Source organism: Piliocolobus tephrosceles, chromosome 15 (assembly GCF_002776525.5).
Source record: "Piliocolobus tephrosceles isolate RC106 chromosome 15, ASM277652v3, whole genome shotgun sequence".
Lineage (NCBI taxonomy): Eukaryota > Metazoa > Chordata > Mammalia > Primates > Cercopithecidae > Piliocolobus > Piliocolobus tephrosceles.
This window is the reverse complement of record NC_045448.1, coordinates 102,114,636-102,134,570: the sequence shown is the minus strand read 5'-3', so window position 1 is coordinate 102,134,570 and position 19,935 is coordinate 102,114,636. Positions and strand designations below refer to the sequence as shown.

At 39.1% G+C, this 19,935-nt stretch overlaps 1 protein-coding gene across 5 annotated transcripts in view; it reads left to right on the top strand.

Annotated features, from left to right (window-relative positions):
* IL18R1 (interleukin 18 receptor 1) overlaps nucleotides 1-19,263 on the top strand; it is a 45,463-nt gene extending 26,200 nt beyond the window's left edge. For 2 of the 5 annotated variants that reach the window (XM_023211329.3, XM_023211331.3), the window contains exons 7-12: nucleotides 1,416-1,478; nucleotides 4,985-5,105; nucleotides 6,958-7,097; nucleotides 10,157-10,315; nucleotides 14,766-14,924; nucleotides 17,063-19,263. In XM_023211329.3, the coding sequence (XP_023067097.1) occupies nucleotides 1,416-1,478; nucleotides 4,985-5,105; nucleotides 6,958-7,097; nucleotides 10,157-10,315; nucleotides 14,766-14,924; nucleotides 17,063-17,418 (998 nt within the window). In that variant the 3' untranslated portion in view covers nucleotides 17,419-19,263. Of the gene's footprint in view, nucleotides 1-1,415; nucleotides 1,479-4,984; nucleotides 5,106-6,957; nucleotides 7,098-10,153; nucleotides 10,316-14,765; nucleotides 14,925-17,062 lie in introns of all 5 variants that reach the window. The other 3 variants (XM_023211328.3, XM_031934158.1, XM_023211330.3) reach the window with 2 other exon arrangements.
* The last annotated feature ends 672 nt before the right edge of the window (nucleotides 19,264-19,935 follow it).

Genomic DNA, 19,935 nt, shown 5'->3' with positions numbered 1-19,935 from the left:
CAGGGCTGATCTAGGTTTCCAATGATATAATCTGAGTGTTAGTAGACAGCATCCTTTGCTAAAGATGTCCTTCACGCTGCCCCTTCTCAAGTCTCCCATGTAAGTTTCTGGGAGAAAAAATGGATCCAGAGAAAGGTAGTCAGTAGCAGTTTTCCGCCTCACACACACATTGCCTCCTGCCCCTTTGTCTTTGAATTCAAGCCCATGTTGCTTCTTATTGTTAGACCCGAGAGTTGGTTCTTTCCCTGGATACGTCTCAGCTCCTCCTGCTTGTCTGTCAGCATTCCAGGCTTGCCCAGAGACTCCGAATCCCAGGAGAACCCAGTCCTCACTCTCAACCCCGGGGTCCACTGTGCTGGTTTCATTCTCCTGTTCTTGCTCACATATCTGCCCACTGCATTCTCCACTGCTCACTCTGGCACTGCACTTTCTGACAGGGCTCAGGGAGGTGTGGGAGCTGCAGGAGGGCTCCTGAGTCTTACTGTACTCCACTCAACCAGGCATTCTGCTTGCTGAGCGCCTGCAAGTCCCAGAGGGATGTTCTGGACCTTGCTTGGGAACCCCCCAAAGCAGTGGGGCTACTAGCAGGGAACAGTCCTGGTCATGAGGAAGGTTACCAATGCGGATATCAGGGCTAACAATAACTTAACTATGCATCAGTTTAAATCTATGACCACAGCTGCTCTGAGGGTTTGCAGTTGCCAGCTGCTTTAGGCAAGAGCCTGCTGGGTGATGACTTACTTCCCAAGCATCACCAGATGGGGACTGAGGGGGCAGAATTTATGTGTGGTACTTCCAGTCAGGGTCAGAAGCCACTCAGGAGCAGAAGTAGACCTTGGCCTATAGGCGTGAACTTACCAGCAGGGCCAGGGCCCAGGTGCGGCTTCCAGGCACAATATTGAAGGGACACTGCTCTTAGCATCTTGCCAGGAAACGGTGGGCACCTAGAGTGAGGAATTTGCTTTTCTCAACCCGTCTTGTATCTGCACCCTGTAAATCCATCACTGGCCAGCTGAGGAGGACAGATGGAGGGAATCGAGACAGGGCAGAAAGGCTCTTCCCAGTGATTTTGCATGGTCCAACTCCTGCATGTTTGATTGTCTGGGAGTCACGCAGCAGTGGATGGGCGTCTTCCTCTGACTTTTAGTTAAAGTGAGCAGAAGCTGCAGATTTGAGTGAGAGAAAACCAGATGCAAGGTGCTTTCAACATCTCCGTCAGCATGGAGTCGATGGAGAATGAAGCAATAAACAATATGATCTGTGACCTTTAGTTAATGCAAATAGGACACAAGTGAACGTAAACCAGTAACTATTGGAATCTTTGTTACATGAAATGAGCATATTATCATAGATGCTTCTCTTAGAGAAGCTCAAGGCAACACTAATACGTTTGTCTTTTCTTTTGTCACTTCCAGATCGCAGTAATATAGTTCCGGTTCTTCTTGGACCAAAGCTTAACCATGTTGCAGTGGAATTAGGTATATTTCAATATACATATATTCTGCATTTATAAGTAGGGGACATAATAGAGTCTTCCAAGGGTAAATACAATTCATTATTGAATGACACTGGATACACATTTCATATTTGCTGACAAATATTACAAAACTAAAAAAAGGTGCCATTTTTTGAATCTTGCCACTTTTAACCTGACTTAAAAGTGGCAGCATTTTAAAGTTCAAGAGACAGTGGAACTGCCTGTGGTCTGTAGACTAAGGTTTTTGTTGTGCTGTGTGTGAGTGTGTGACTTGTCTTTAACTGTCTCTGTGGTCATTTCTAAATATGAAAATTTAGGCTGGGCACGGTGGTTCATGCCTGTAATGCCAGCACTTTGGGAGGCCGAGGCAGGTGGATCACTTGAGGTCAGTAGTTTAAGACCAACCTGACCAGCATGGTAAAAATATGAAAATTAGCCAGGCATGGTGGCGTGCACCTGTAGTCCCAGCTGCTTAGGAGACTGAGGCAGGAGAATCTCTTGAACCCAGGAGGCGAGGTTGTAATTAGCTGAAATCACACCACTGCACTCCCGCCTGGGCAACAGAGCAAGACTCTATCTCAATAATAATAATAATAATAAATAAATAAATAAATTCAGTGAGAACACTCTGGAGAGATGAGTCAAACTAATTTTGTGGTCTTAATGTTTGATTAATTGATTCACTTTGAATCAATTGACTGAATTGATTGTGTATTTAGGGTTTGTCTAGATAGGTCTTATGAATCAACATGTCCAATTGAGCAACTTCTTTCAAAAGAGAAAGGAAAGAAAGAAAAGAAGAAATTCACATATGCTAAATATGCTAAGCCAGGTATTGTGCTAGGTCATTGAAATATATTGTTGAATTAAATCCTCCAAGTGACACTGAAGCATGTGTTCTCATTTTATGAATTAAATAATTGAAGTGCAGAAAGGCTTAGTAACTTGTCTAAAGTTAAATCACTAAAAAGTGGCAAGTCTCTGTCGATTGCCTCCAAAGTCCACACCTTATAACCACAGCTGGAATCACAGTGGTTTATATGACCACATGTGCCCAGTGCAGCTGGGGTCCTATGCCATTTGTACATGAGGTTTACCTGCTTTATATTTTTATTTGTTTCTGTCTTTGTCTTTATTATTTTTTTCTTCTACTCAGTGGGGCTTAGCTTGCACCTTTTGTCCTAGTTTGTTGACCTGAAGAGTTAGATAATTAATTTTAATTATCCTCTGGTAGTATATACATTCAAACTCCAAGTTTCCCTGTAAGCACTACCTTAACTGTTTCTCATATTTTCATTCTATTCAGTTTAAACCTTTCTTAAAACTTCCCTTGTGATTCCTTTTTCCACCAAAAAAATATGGTGTTTCTTAATTTCCAAATATGTGGTGAACTTTCTAGTGATTGTCTGTTATTGATGTCCTGTTTAGATTCATTATAGTCCAAGATTATACACAGTGTCATTTCAACCTTTTGGAATTTGCAGTGACTTACTTAAGGCCCACAGTATGGTATACCTTGCTAAATGTTCCAAGTGCATTTGAAACAAAGGTATATTCTATAGGTTTTGGTTTTACTATTCTTTAAATGTCAGTTTGGTTAAGTTCGTTAATGGTGCTGTTCAAAAAACTTATATCCTTACTAGTCTTTTGTCTGCTTGTTCTATGTGTTGCTGCAAGAGACGTGAATATCTCCAACTATTATGGTTAATGTTTCTCTATCTCCTTTATTTCTGTCAATTTTTGTTTTATATAGTTTGGAGCTATCTTCTATGCATACACAGATTTATGCCTGTTGAATTAACACATTTACCATTATGAAATATCTCTCTTTATCTATCATAACACTTCCTCTCACAATGTGTAGCTCTGTCATATGAAATAGTCACACAAGTTTTCTTTTGCTTGAAATTGGCATATTTGTCTTTTTTTTACATCCCTTTACTACTAACAATTTTTTTTGTTCTTTACATAAGTGTCTCTCATAAACTGCATGTATATGGATCTTTTTTGAAATCTGGTCAATATGGTGTTTAGTCCATTTGTATATTTAAAATTACTGTTACAGTTGGTATATCATATATGCATGATATAAAAATATTCAATTTATTCTTTTTTTTTTTTTTTTTTTTTTGAGACGGAGTCTCACTCTGTTGCCGGGGCTGGAGTGCAGTGGCCGGATCTCAGCTCACTGCAAGCTCCGCCTCCCGGGTTTATGCCATTCTCCTGCCTCAGCCTCCAGAGTAGCTGGGACTACAGGCGCCCACCACCTCGCCCGGCTAGATTTTTGTATTTTTTAGTAGAGACGGGGTTTCACCGTGTTAGCCAGCATGGTCTCGATCTCCTGACCTCGTGATCTGCCCGTCTCGGCCTCCCAAAGTGCTGGGATTACAGGCTTGAGCCACCGCGCCCGGCCTCAATTTATTATTTTTAAAATAAATTACACTTTGTTGAAAATGACCATATTTCCATCCACTTGTTTATCTTTTCCTCTATTTTCTTTCAAACAGTTATTTAGAGTTTTTATCTGCTAAATTCAGCATCTGTAGGTCTGCTTCTATTATCTCTGTCTTTTCTATTGATTATCGTGCACATTTTCTGTGTCTTTGTATGTCTCTTAACTTTTTATTGTTGTTGATCTTTGTGTATCAAACAATTAAAGTGAATACAGTTTGTGTGATTTTTTTCTTACAAGTAGGTAGCCTGAGAGATGAGTATCTCAGTTGACTCAGAATTGAGCTGGGGTGACTGAGATGTAGGTATGTTAGATCCTATCTGTCTTCATCTCTGATAGCTGGTTAGGGAGGGGGTGCTGCAGTCATGTGTTTGTTGCAGGCCTTTTCTCTAATGAGACCTGCTCTCCTGACTACCATGAGACCGCAAGTGATATCATGCAGCCTTTACATCCTCTTATGCTGTCCGAGCACTTAGCAGTAATTCTGCAAGCCTGTGCAGCTGCTGAGAGCTTCACTGGATTTTCTTGTCTCTATGAGATGCTTTCTGTTTATTCCAAACCAAAGCAAATTCCTCCATGGAATGAAATGGCTACCTATCTCAGCTCACCCTAGAAAGGATCCTTCCTAAGTACACTTTTAGTTCAAAAATCTCTCTTTATTTTCTCTGCACTTTGATGTATTTAATGTTTGCTTAATTTAATTTTTTGTGATTTATTCATTTGGTTTATCTAGAAGTCTCAGTGAGAGTATCGTCCTGATGCTACCTACTAAATTGTGTACTGAAAAGAAAGTATACTGATCACCCTAAGTTTTAATAGCTGATTAAAAAACAAATGTTTAAAAAGAAGCCAAATCATGTTTTGGTGATGACTTGTACTTGCTACCTGTTTCTTCTGCTTTATATTTTTTTAATTTAAAACAAGGTATATTTATTCTGTTTCTGGGATGGAGCACCATGTTTTGCTTTAGGTTAACATATGTTCATTATATTGTTTTGAAACTTTTGAGAAACTGAGTTTCAAAAATCAGAACTTTAGTTGCCAACTTTTACCAGGAAAAGATGTAAGGCTAAACTGCTCTGCTTTACTGAATGAAGATGATGTAGTTTATTGGATGTTCGGGGAAGAAAATGGATCGGATCCTAATATACATGAAGAGAAAGAAATAAGAATTATGTATGTATGTATATATACCATATAATAATCATATATATTATATATAACTTCATACTAAAAACACTGGGTGGCTGATGTGTATTTTGGGCTAGTTTAAATTATAATTATAATTATAATGGATGTATTTTATAATTATAATGGCCATACCCTAGGTGGATGGATTATGCAGAAATGTATTGCCAAGATCTAAGCTGGAAAAGAAGGTCCATGAGAAGGCCATTGAGGGTATTTAGCATCACCTTATAAAGTAGCACTTGGTCGGTCAGGATCTGATGCAGATGGGGATTTTACTTAGCTTCTTAGAAAAGGCCAGTTGCCTAAACCAAGCTTTTTTTTGTTTTGAAAAATTTGTTAAGTTGTTTATTTTTCTAATGTGCCAAAAAGGTTCCAGATGGCATGCATATTGATGCTTAAATAAGCCTATATTCTTCCATTAAGGAATGGTCAGACTTATAAAAAGAAAAAGACTAAACATATAGTCAGTTAGGCTTTTCTGAATGACTTTGAGTCATACTGTAATTATTCACCATTATACTGATCCACTACTCAGGGTCTAGTGAGTGCTAAGCCTAAGTCGTCTAGCACCTTAGCAGCACTTGTTGAGTTTTTTCTTCTGCTTTTTACACATTTTTTTGGTATATTCTTTGTTACCATGCTGGCAGCTCTACATTCTTGCTGACACTTGTTTACAAGCTCTTTCCACCATAAAGTCTGACTTCTTGCCCAGGAGCAGGCACGTGATTCATGCCCACTACATGTTGAATTCAGTTGAACTTTGTGGATCTCCTGCCATCATATCTCATCCTCAGCCACTGACCTCCCTTTGAGTTTTGCATTTCTCCCTTTGGATACTCTCTTCCTAATTTTTAGAGGGATAGAAAACCACAACGAATTTCTTAGAAATGCATCTTAAGCTACAAAAGCAGGGAGGTCTTTCTTTGTCGTTGGCTGCACACACCTTTGATGTCATCTGTTTTGTTCTCTCAGTGGCCTCCTGTGTTTTACTTCTGGATGTCATTGGTTTTAGATGGTTGTTATTTCTGGATGGGTGACTTAGGAACAGAATTACATTCCAAAATGTACTTGAGGCAGTTGGAGGGTACAGTGGGGCTCTGTGTCTCAGGTCCTAGAGATACCTGTTGCTAGGAATGTGGGTATGTGGGGCCCATGTCTAGCTGTGTTGACTGGTGTAGCTATCACAGCCTGTCATTGGGGAGGGAAGTGGATGTCATGAGTGTTTACGTGGCATCGACCACAGGACAACTTGAATCCTTTCAGGAAGAGAAAGAGAGCGTGCTGCCAGAAATGTCTCAAGTCATTTTCTGACACTCATGGAATAGCTTAACTGGCACTTCTCATGTGCCTGGGGGTGCCTGAGAACAGTGTTATGTTTTTTAATGCTGACCAAATTAAATCAGTTTGTTAGATTCCATGGACAAATGTAATACAAATCTGTATCTATGCTAAACAACTTACAGCCTTGTCATAATTAGTGGGAACCACTCTGTGCAAAGAACTCAAGTTGTTAGGAAGAGAGAAGTAGAGAAAAATAATTGAGAGACAGAATATTTTCTCATATTTTCAACTTAGCATCATGATCTTGCAGCCATTTAAACTCCAGGTAGTTGACAGCACCATTCCCAACTAGCCTCAGGAGGGCTTTTTCTGTCAGTTCTGATGCTCCATAGAGGAGGGGAAGTTTATTGTAGTCCATGCTTTAAAAGTACCGACCAGAAAGGGAAGAAATAATGCAGGCAACATCACAGCTGCCTTCAAGCATTTTAAACACATAAATTCTCTTCTTGTGGGTAATGAACAAAGCCTACTGCTAAACTATTTTCCCCTCTTACAGGACTTCAGAAGGCAAATGGCATGCTTCAAAAGTATTGAGAATTGAAAATATTGGTGAAAACAATCTAAACGTTTTATATAATTGCACTGTGGCCAGCACAGGAGGCACAGACACCAAAAGCTTCATCTTGGTGAGAAAAGGTGAGAAAGATTTCTTTTTGGAAGTTTTGAAACTTAGCTCACTGCTACTGAGAGACGTCTCAAAGATGGCCACTTTCTCATTTTCCACACCAGAACCCAGCTCCTGAGAGGGGAAATCAGTTACCTCACGTCACAGGCATTCGGTAGCAGAGCTGGTGTTCAGCTGTGCCGGGCCCCTCTGTCTCATGGTGCCAAGCACAGAATGAAAACAAAACTCATTCACTTGTTCTCACAGTCATATTCCACCCCAAGTGGAAATCGGGGGGCCTGAGGCCTGGAGATACAGATGCTGAGAGTGAGGTTCATGGAGAGGCCATCAGGACAACCCCTGCACCCAGCACTGCACCCAGAGCAGCCACAGGGGAGTTTGCAGATCCGTGTGGGATGAGGCTGGTGCATACTTGGTGTGACTGCTGCTCCAGCCTGCCTCAGCAGGGCACCAGGCTCAGGGGACTTGTGTGTGCTCATTCATTCGTTGCCCCCTGGACTTGGCAAGCAGGCCATTGACAGCCCTGATCCGCTGGCTCTTAAAGTTACGGAGTGCTCACCTGATGGAGGGCCCCAGGGTCGCCATCCCTCTCCTCCACCAAAGTAGCATAGCCCAGGGCCTTCAGCCCAGTAGCTGCTCAGAAATGGCTGTGACTGGAGCCAGAAAGCTGTGATTTCCAGTTATCACTACTCATTCACTGTTCATTCCCAGGCTCCACCATCCACTCCCTGGATATGTAGGGAAAGGGCAAAATCTGCAAGAGAGAGAGAAAGGGAGAGAGACAGAGACTAACACACCCAGAGACAGACAGAGAGAGGGAGAGACAGACACCGAGAGAAGAGAAAGAGAGATACATGAGATGGAGGCACAGAGACAAACAGACAAGTCTAGAGAGATGAAGACAGAAAGAGAGACAGAGACTCAGAGAGACAGAGAAATGAGAGAGACAGGGAGAGACACAGAGACAGAGGAACAGAGAAAAGGGAGATAGAGAGGCAGAGACATGAAGGGATGCAAAGACAGAGAAATGAGAGCGAAACAGACAGAGAGACAGAGTAAGGGAGAGATACACACAGACACACACAAACATGCAGAGAGAGCCACACACACAGACTGGGCCTTGGCTTTGTGAGAAACGGAAGGAGTGGGACAGGAAGAGCACAAAGGCTGGAAACCCCCTCCAGCTGGGCTATCCTGGTGCCCAGGGGCAGCTCCCCCAGCACACATGTTTTAGAGCCGCCTCTCTACCATATACACTCATAACAACAGCTCACACTCCACACATGTTAATTACATGACAGGATCTGGGTGAAGCTCCTCCCATGATCTCATCCAGTCTTAACGACAAGCTTTATAGAGGTGAAGAAACTTGCCCAGGGTCACATGGCAGGTGAAGGTATTGAAACTCAGACCTGATTAAATCTGAAATCTGTGTTCTTACCTTCTGCAGGGCTTGTCGCCTGTGGTTTTCTGCCCCTGTATGATTGCCTGCGCTGTGGTCCACTCACTTGCGTGGGAGCGGGGCTCAAATCTTGTTTTTGTTGGACCGTTCCCTGGCCAGGCTTTCCTGGGGCCTGCTCACCACCAGTCGCCTCTCCCCTCTTAGAACAGGGCAGGACAGTCCTATTCCTGCCCTAGACGCTTCTGCCCAGCCAGTTCTCCTGCTGCTGCTCTCACAAATGTAGGCCTAGGAACTGGGGCTCACAGCATCCCATTATCCCAAGAGGAATTGTGTGCCATTGTGTGCGTATCTGTGAAAATGTGTGGCACTGTTATGACTATGCAGTCCTCTCAAAGGTACAGGAACCCCAGACCATTCAGAGTTCACTATTAAGCAACATTAGCCGCTTACCTGAATCCTAAAGATAGTGGAAAGATACAGAAAGATAATTTCTAAAAATTGCATCAAGATGGCAAAAGTTTTAAAAATGTTTATACTTGTTGACCTAGAGATGCCCCCACCATTACAATGGATTTTAAGAAAAGAATTAAAAATATGGATAAATGTATATGCATTTGTGTATATGTATATACATATATGCATGTATATATACACATACATGTAAATGTATATGCACACATGTATGTGCATACACATTTATATAAATATACATGTATACATTTATATTCTACATACAAAATGTACTGCAACTTTATGTCTACTTACTAAAAATTGCAATCAATCTAAACATTAGGTTATTATGAATTATAATTTTAATGACCTACTGAAATGCTCATAATATAATATTCAGAAATAATGAGTGATTACCATATGATCTCAGTTAAGTAAAAACTGTAAGAGACAAAAAAGAAAACCCAGAAGGAAATATTCTACCATGTCAACACAGCCTTCACCACATTGTGTTTGGTTGTTAAAAATTACTTTATTCTTTTATTCCTCTGTGTTGTCTTAGATTGTCCATAATAAGCATAAACGGAATCAATCTAGAAGATGTATTTTTTTTCCAAATGGCACTTTTATATAAAGAATTTGCTAAAATTCCAAGAGCTGTGTGCTATATTAACTACTTTGTGTGTAATATTTCATTTAATCTTCCTCAAAGGAGAAGCCTTGTAAGTGAAGAAGAAACTGTTAGATTCCACTTTTTTCAGATAACGGTACCAAGGTTTAGGGGCATTAATGATTTTTCCTACAAAACAAAATAATTGATGGAGCCTGGTTTCTAACCCAGACAAATGTCAATCCAGCCCTCGCTCTCTTCTCTCAAAACTATGCACCTCCACCCACTTGCTAAGGTTTCTGTGAGTCCCTATGTACTTCAGCCTAGTATCTCTTCACCGCACAAATCTGATTTCCACAGGTGTGGATAGAATACATTACTGTGTAATGTTTTCACTTCAGGTCTCTAAATATCCTTGTACACATTTTTATTCTTTAAACATTTGAGTAGAAATATCACTACTCCAGACTAAAGGCAGGCATGTGCAGTCACTCAGTGAACTACTGCATTAGTGTTAACAGTAAAAATGGACAAGCATATGATAATGGACAACACTGGTAAGATTTCTTGATTATTTCCTTTTCCTTTTTCTCTTTCTTTTCTAGCAGACATGGCTGATATCCCAGGCCACGTCTTCACAAAAGGAATGATCATAGCCGTTTTGATCTTGGTGGCAGTAGTGTGCCTAGTGACTGTGTGCGTCATTTATAGAGTTGACTTGGTTCTATTTTACAGACATTTAATGAGAAGAGATGAAACATTAACAGGTAACACATATAATGCTGGGATTTCTTACCTTATGTTCTCATTAAGAAATCAAATAAATAGATGTTAATCTTCATCTTATTGTGATGATACTGTAGAATTAATCTGTGGGAGAGGTTTTCTGTGGGAAATATTGTTCTGCCTGTACCATCCATTATGAATGTTGTTTGTGTCTTCTTTTCTTGTGCTTACTTATGTGCTGCCCAGAATTGTTCTGATTGTCTTGTGTATGTATGTCATAGCCTCCTAAATGCCCTGGGAGATGCTCGGGCCCAGAAACTGTACATCTGTGTGTCCTTGTGCATGCATCACCTAGGTACCTTTATCGTACATACACTCAATAAAGTTGCTTTAAGTTGGATTGAATTGTCCTATCGCTTATTACTTCAGCCTGCAAAGGAGGCTTACATAATGGATGTGTAAGAACCCCGATCTGGCCAGGCGCGGTGGCTCACGCCTGTAATCCCAGCACTTTGAGAGGCCGAGGCGGGCAGATCACAAGGTCAGGAGATCAAGACCATCCTGGCTAACACAGTGAAACCCCATCTCTACTAAAAATACAAAAACATTAGCCAGATGTGGTGGCGGGCCCCTGTAGTCCCAGCTACTCGGGGAAGCTGAGGCAGGAGAATGGCATGAACCTGGGAGGTGGAGCTTGGAGTGAGCCGAGATGGTGCCACTGCACTCCAGCGTGGTCGACAAAGCAAGACTCTGTCTCAGAAAAAAAAAAAAAAAAAAGAACCCCGAGCTGGAGCTGGAAGCCAAATGATCTGGGTTCTGGTCTCCTAGATCTGCCAGTTTTTATCTGCGACTGTGTCGACCTGCTGGCTCCATCCTTCAGTTTCCTTATATGTAAAGGTGACTAGAAGTCCTCAAGTTTCCAGATAATTACTAATTTAAAGGAAGTCAGTCTAATTCATTGCACTTGATTTTGTTTTTGCGTATGCGTGTTTGCAGGAAAAAAACCTTCACACAGTTCAAAACCCAAAATGTCTATTAAATTATACTTCAGAACCCCTCTTCCAGCCTGGTCCTGGATCTGATTCCCAACCCTCATTGATAGCACATCTGATCAAATATAAACATAGATTCTTATTACACTCCTCCTTTTAAAGAGAACAAATCTTGGCTTAGTATGCACACTCTTTTCAACTTTGCTCTCTTATACCTTAGACACACTTGCATGTTACTTTATACAGAAGTCCCTCATTTTTTAGGGCTGCACAGTATTTTATTTGTGTAGAGCTATGACTGTTTATTTAGTCTCCTTTTGATGGACATTTGGCTTGTTTCCAGTCTTTTGTTATTACAAAAATGCTGCAATGGACAGCTTTATACATTCATCGTTTCATATGTATGCAGTATGTCTGAAAGAAAAATTCTCCAAAATAGAGTTTCTAGAATACAAGAAGGAGACACGACCATTATTTTGCTAGATACTGTCAATTCACCCTCCCTACTGCCTTCAAAAGATGATAGCAACTTTTTTTCCATAACCTTACCCACAACCACTTGGAGTTGTGCCAATCTGATAGGTGAAAAGTTGTATCTAAGTGACATTTTAATTTGCATTTCCCTTACTATGCAAGAGTATCAGCAACTTTTCATTTGCATAAGACTCAGTTGTATTTCCTTTCTTAACATACCCATTCATATCTTTTGACTATTGTTCCATGAGGCGATGGCTTTATTTTGCATATTTATTTCTAAGAGCTATTCATATTTTAGGGAGTTTAACCTATTATCTATAATATGAAATACAAATATTTCCAGGCTGTAATTTGTCTTTTGACTTTGCTTATAGTGGTGTGCTATATAAAAGACTTTTTGAAAAACATACTCAAATACATCTTTTATGCTTTCTGGATTGGGGGTCATAAGTAAAACAGCCTTCCTAACCTCAAGTTATACAGAAATTATATAGTTCCTCTGAGATTTTTATAGGTTGTTTTCACATTTAGAACTTTAAGTTGAACAATATGAAGTTAGCAAGGTTAGTGAATTTAGCTTTGAGCCTGCCTGTGCACGTGTGATTTTGCTATGGTGAGAGATGGTGCCGCAACAAATGGGGAAATCTGTATTTGATATTTTCTGAATGGTCTCTGCATAGACCATTAAATAGATATTGACTAGCTCCTCTCTTTCTGCCTTTCTGGAGCTAATATTTCTTTTTTTCTTCTCCAGTTGTGTTTGACATGGTTTGCAGGTAATTTGTTTAATTCACACTTCTTAACTGTCAATATGGCAGTGCACAGAGACATTTAGAGACATGCTCTAAATAACTTCCATTAAATTATAGTCCATGAATAAATGCAGTCCATGAAAAAGACAGAAATGGAGATATGAGTATGAAAATAAAAACTTTTTTCACAATTTAATACTGCTGCAGTATCTAAGAACGTGTTCAGTACTGGTTTGTGAAGGATTGGAAATGAAACTAATCAATCAACAACAAAAGGCGGCAAATTTAAATTAAAACATGGTCATTCACCAAGCATAGTTTGAGGAACATTTGTTTAACTTGCTCCTTGAAGTCCCAAATATCCATTTGAATTATAATTTCCTTTATAATTTTCATTTATGTTTGAACATAGAGAATAAAAAAATTACCATTAGCTTTCAAATTCCTTTTTTTGAACACTTTACTTTGTCAATTCTCAAATCCACTAAACCTTTTACTACCTGGATTTAAAATAAATTTTAATAAAATTAGCAGATTTATATTAAAATAATTGCTTAAAATAAAGAATTTGAAAGCAATTAACATTTGAAAAGCTAATTTTTCATAGGTAAGAGCAAAGCTATAGTGCATGTAATATAAACCCATATTTGATGAAATTGTCTTCCCAGTTCATTGCAATTCATTACATCATAAGAAAATTATGCCTTTTAAAAAAGTGTCTCATTTAATTGTCTTACACGTTGGTGTCTGTTTTGTCACTGACACGGAGACAATCCTAGTGGAAGCACTACCTCTTACTTAACTAGTAGGTAGTTATATTTGATAGCAGTTTAAGAAAAGTATGTGGGGGACCTACTTACTGATTAGTAGCTGGTTTTATTTTCACCAACATTTCATACCTTTGATATTTATGTAAGCCTGAAATTTTTACCAACATTTTTCCTCTTTCAATGCATGCAATTCTGCAAAGCAATTGCTTTAAATCGACAATAGGTTCTAACTCAAACTGCTGAACAGAATGCTGTAGGCAGAACTGAAGAAGCTTTTGCTAGAAACAGAAAGTGTTGATCGGTGACCATGAGTGCTATGGGGGATGTCAGGTTGGGCTGTTGAGCATAAATGATGGCACCATAAGAGACATGATCTAGAATGGTTTTATCCTATTAGATTTTAATAAGGGAGGCAATCATATGTAGCATTTAACTCAGTAGCAAATTGATTAATCCCAATAATATACCATGCATAAATCTTACCTGTCTGCCATCAAAACAATTGTCATGGGATAAAGGTAGACCATTCCCCCACCGTTTTCCTTTTTTCTCTACAGATCTCAATTAGAATCCATTGCATTTTTTAGGACCCGACTCAAAATTTCCTCCTTTCAGAAAGCATGTCCATCAGGATCACTCTTTATTCTCTGACCAGGTTATTTTGTCTGTGAGTTTTGTTAGTTTTTTTTTTTTGTTGTTGTTGTTATGCTATTCTTCTTCTGCTAATGTGTTGCCTGTAACTTTTTCCAAGTTGTTGCATGCATCTGCTTTGCTTTTAAAATAGATTGGATAAAGCTAGAAGAGAGAGTAGTATCATGTTTTAATTACCCAGTTAGGAGCATGGTCTTTGTTATTTAGGAGACATTTCCTCCTGAATTTGTTCTGTTAGCCACCTGAGTACCACTCCATTGTCAGAAATTATATAGGAGCAGATGTTATCATCAGTGAAAATCATCAATAGATCAGAAGTTTTCCTTTTGACATCTATATTCTATAATATTTAAAAATATCATAGCCTGTTTTCCAATAGCATATTATTTCATTTACCTCTATTGTTTTCCCCCCACATTCCAGTGTAAACTGCTCTGCTTCTCTCTTCACCTTCTTGGGAGTCTTTTTGAGCGTAAAAATTTGATGGTAGTAGAATTAAGTGATATGAGTAAACCAGGGTGAGATTTTCTTTCCACTCCTGGAATGAGGGCACCTTTGGGCTCTTGCCCTTCTAAGGAACTTAAAGACTTAAGTTCCTTTGGTGCCCAGATCTATGGCTCATATGTCTCTTTATTCTTCCATGGTGTTGAGCAGTGGGATCTTAAAGTAGATGCTTAAAAACACATTGGCTAATTGGTTGCTTGGTTAGCATGGGAGGTTTAAATATAAACAACTTTCTATGTAATTTTTCAATGAATCTATACTAATTACTTATGACAGTCATTTAAATTTGTACTTAAGCAACATTTTATTTACACATGAATTAAAAGAGTCAATCTTACCTCCTAGATGGAAAAACATATGATGCTTTTGTGTCTTACTTAAAAGAATGCCGACCTGAAAATGGAGAGGAGCACACCTTTGCTGTGGAGATTTTGCCCAGGGTGTTGGAGAAACATTTTGGGTATAAGTTATGCATATTTGAAAGGGATGTAGTGCCTGGAGGAGGTAAGAGGGAATGCCAGACAGAAAAATATTCAAGATAGTTTCTTTTAAAAAAAGGAATGAGCTAGCCCCCAGATGGCTGTCCCATTTCCTTAAAAACAAATGAATAAGGTCCTTGAAGCCAGAAATAACCAGGTGAGTCAACAATTGACAGTGAGAAAGCAAACTACCGAGCTTCCAATAGTCTCTTCTCTTGGGCTGTGTTCTTTGTGCTTCATGGTTCTCTGAAACGTTGGGAAAAGGGAGAGGGCATTTCCTTTTCAGAACCGGGTCCAGAGCTGGCGTTATCATGAAGCATTTATTTAGAAATGACCCACGGTAAGACTATCTGTACCACAGCAGCAGTTTCAGATTTTACATGTGATGTGTGGACTAGTTAATCCTCACTAGTAACTCTTACTAGAAATAAACACAGGTTAATTATTACTAGAAAATGCACGGTTTTTATTGTGTTGATATTGGTGATGAAATTGGCTGGATCACGAGGTCAGGAGATAGAGACCATCCTGGCTAACATGGTGAAACCCCGTCTCTACTAAAAAAATACAAAAAACTAGCCGGGCGAGGTGGCAGTGCCTGTAGTCCCAGCTACTCGGGAGGCTGAGGCAGGAGAATGCTGTGAACCCGAGAGGAGGAGCTTGCAGTGACCTGAGATCCGGCCACTGCACTGCAGCCTGGGTGACAGAGTAAGACTCCGTCTCAAAAAAAAAAAAAAAAAAAAAAGAAAACACGAAAACTGTACAGGAAAAATTAAAGGAAAGCAGTGATTCCCATCAGATCATAGCTATGAAATTCAATGTTTTTTTATTAATATAGGAATACAAATGGCCATAGTGCATATATTAAAGCAAATTACAGTTAAAGTTTTTTAAAATGAGTAACATTTTTAGGTTTTCTCTGAAGTCTTCCAGAACAAACATTTAAAATCTGGTGTCAAATTATTCTGGATACTGATGCTTAAAAAACAACAAATGTTTTATTATTACCATCATTAATTTATCAATCTAATATTTATTGGATACTATTCCTGTGCCAAGTTCTGAACTGGGCATCAAAGATGTAGCAGTGAGAAATAAATAGTTACATTTCCCCCCTCCACTATATTCCAATTTATAAAGGAAAATATTGCCAACTTATGCTACTGTTTAGTAATAAACAACTTATCAAAAAAATATGCCAGATTATCAGATGCATACATTGTGGTATTTTTGGGTAACAGTTCTTTGCATCTAAGAAGGCATATTGTTACTTAGAAAGCATTTATTCTGGACCATGTATCTATTTTACTATATTTTTGTTATTTTCTAGAGGTCTTTTTTGAAAATAGGTTTATTCTTAAAAATAAAAATAATGATCAAATATTCAGTTGTAATTAGGTTTGGTTAAACCTCTATTTGAGAACAGTGAGAGATCTAGAACAGGGGTTGGCAATTTACCAGCCACAGGTTCCATCCCACCTGCAACCCTTATTGAAACACAGCCACACACATTGGTTTACCTGTTACCTGAGTCTGCATTTGAGTGACAACAGAATTGAGTAGTTGTGACAAAGACAGTGTGACCTGCAAAGCCTTAACATGTTTACTACCTGGCCCTTTGCAGAAAAAGTTTGCCAACCTCTGGTCTAAAATAATGGATGGTTTTGTTTTGTTGCGCCTTTTTGTCTTTTAATCTTTAAATTCTGATTTTAGCATGCTCTTTTATGCTTGAGGAGAAGCAGGATAGTATAATAGGAAAATGTATTCCACTTGGGTTCAGATTCTGATTCTGCCACTTATTAGCTCTGTGACTCTGGGCAGGTTACTCAACCACTCTGTGCTCGGGCTTCCTTGTCTGTTAAATGGCGCTGATAACAATATCTTCTCTGCAGGCTATTATGATGATTAAATTAGTTAATATATAAAAAAATCATTTAAAATAAGGTATGGTACAGAATAAGTGTTAAGTAGATATTCATTATTATTGTTAGCTAGAGAGTTTTAAATAAGCATATAAAATTGAGAACGAATGGTTTGTCTTAAATAAAAACTTATTAGTGAGGTTAGGAGTTAATATAAAATAGGACTGTGCAAAATGACTTTTATCTCATGTTTCCCCTTTCAGTTATCTTAAATTAATATGGGTTATCTTGCATTTTTCAGCTGTTGTTGATGAAATCCACTCACTGATAGAGAAAAGCCGAAGACTAATCATCGTCCTAAGTAAAAGTTATATGTCTAATGAGGTCAGGTATGAACTTGAAAGTGGACTTCATGAAGCATTGGTGGAAAGAAAAATTAAAGTAATCTTAATTGAATTTACACCTGTCACTGACTTCACATTCTTGCCCCAATCACTAAAGCTTTTGAAATCTCACAGAGTTCTGAAATGGAAGGCCGATAAGTCTCTTTCTTATAACTCAAGGTTCTGGAAGAATCTTCTTTACTTAATGCCTGCAAAAACAGTCAAGCCAGGTAGAGACAAATCAGAAGTCTTGCCTGTTCTTTCAGAGTCTTAATCTTCAGAAACACTGAATGGCAAAAAGAACTCAAGATACTCTGGGGACTGAGCGTATGAACCTGTTCATAACAAAGGCTGTGACTCAAAATATTTAACTCTGTAAAAATCCTGTTCACAATTTGAAGATGAACTAGTCATTAGGTTGGTGGGAATAAGGCTAAAGATTGCGCTGTGGGCTGTGGTCACGTGCTCCCAGAAGACCTGGAATTCAAAAGAAATGGAGTTCTTCTTTTTCTCCCTCTTTCATAACTGGATGCAGCTGCTCTTACTCAATCCTGTATTCAGCAAGTGTGAAGCCAGGAGTGATGCAAAATAACCTATGCCCTACAGAAAGGGCGCATCTTTAAGAGTTTTAATACCAGTACTTAATTTGAATGAGGGGATTTTAAGTTCAAGAAGAGGCATTTTCTAGGCACCAGTGGGTGAGGAGTAACTGAAATGCTGCTTTCACTCCCTAACCTCATGGATCGGGTTGTGCATGGCATGTGGGAGAAGGGGCTGGCAGGGCTGCCTTCAGAGCCTGCAGGGCCTCTGACTCAGGATGTATTTCATTTATCACAGCCACAGTTGCAACCAACGGTTTTTGAAAGCTCATGTGGATCTATTTATGGGAACTTCTTAAAAGGACCCCAGAATAGATTTTTGTCTTTCACAAGACACACAAATTCTAATTTAGTTAATTATCTGGGCCTTTCACTTTTGATGGTCTGAAACATTGGTAGATTTTGTGTGAATGTTTATATCAAAATGTTTGCCAGGTTGTATTAGCCATTGAATAGCAAAAATCTGATCGTTACCTGCTTGGTTTTTAAAAATTACATATTAAAAATGCCCTTAGCATGAAGGCAGTATGGTGTGCCGGTTAAGAGATGGGCTGTGCAACCCATCCTGAGCTCCAGTTCTGAGTTTGCTACTTACTTCTGTGGTCTCTGGAACCTTATCCAACCTCTTGGTGCCTCAGTGTCCTCATCTGTGAAATTAGGATTTATAATAATTGTACCTACCTCCCAGGGGTGACTAAGTGAATAAATATAAGTAAAGTACTTACAGTGGTTCCTGGCACAAACTCAGCACTCTCTCAGTGTTGCCATGACTATTTTTATTATCATTATTAATGATTACTTAGATCAATTATTTAGCGGTGGACTAATGGAAGCTACAGAGCAGGGAAGGGAAGCAGACCTAGGGAGGAAGGCAGTTTTGATTTGAGGAGGTTTGCACACATAGAGAAGCATATTGGAAAAGCTTATCCAGAGCAAAAGATATCTCTCCATTGAACATCTGCCTCTTTTGATGTTGGAAGACACATGTCTTACTCCCTAAAGGGAGCCCAGCACTGGGAGCCTTCTTGATGATCTCAAAAGTAATAGCCATTCAAGAAAATCACCAAGTAACTGTGAAACCGTGAGTTTGGAAGGCTGATTAGAACACATGGGAGCAACATGAATGTTCTACAAAAGTTTAAAGCAGAGACTGTTTCAAACAGATGTAGTAGATACTACTGAAAACCAAAGGAGTGTGAGATTGTGTAAGAATGTGATTTAATGTTTGTAGTGCTTACAATTTTGTGCAGCAACTGGATGGCTGAAAAGGGTAGAATAATTTAATAGCTCATATTTTATGTGTGAAAACATATTAGTGAACATATATAATCAAAATAGATTTCATTGCTATTGCATAGTCTCTGATACATAGAATGATTTTGCTTTTCTCTTTTATTATACTTGCTTTAAAATATTTGAAATATATTTTGTATTAAATGCATTTCAAGTTAAATGTGTTAAATGTATACATTAGATGTGTGCTTTAAAATGCATAAAATACGTTGAAATACATTAATGAACCATTAGTCTAATGCCTTTATTTTTGAAATGTCATGACGTCTTTTTCACTTACTTTAAAATTCCAATTCCTCGTTCTCAGTGTAGACTCCTACCTGTTTAAATAGAATATGGGCCATTCAAAATGTACTCGTGCACCTCTCTCTTTTTAAATGTCAAATTGCCTTGCACCTATATTCTTGTTTCACACCTTCCATCCAGGAGCAAAATAATTCCCTTCTGTTCTCACAAGCCACTCAATACTAAACACAGGGTCTTCACATGTCAGATAATTAATGGGCATATTTTAAAATTCTGGTTTAAACATCCCCAACCAGGACCAACGAATAACTTTTCAGGAATAAAACAGCTTTCTTTTCCATGGTTCAGATACCCTTAAACTGTGAAATCTATTTCAGAGAATCAGCACAACTACCTCTTTAGGGCATGTGAAGAAGCACCTCCTACATGTCTGTCATGTCCTAGAAGGATTTACTCATTAGAGCTATATCCTCTCAAAGCAGAGAGAAGCCTTAGGCCCCACATATTCCAAACCCAGAAACTTGAGGCATGGTAACTCCAGGGACTTGGCCACAGTCGCACACGAGCGGCCTGACCAGGTTGGCACAGGACGGCATACGACCTCCTCTTGGAGATGAGCATCTTGGAGGCTGCGGGCACTTTTCTGGGCGCCA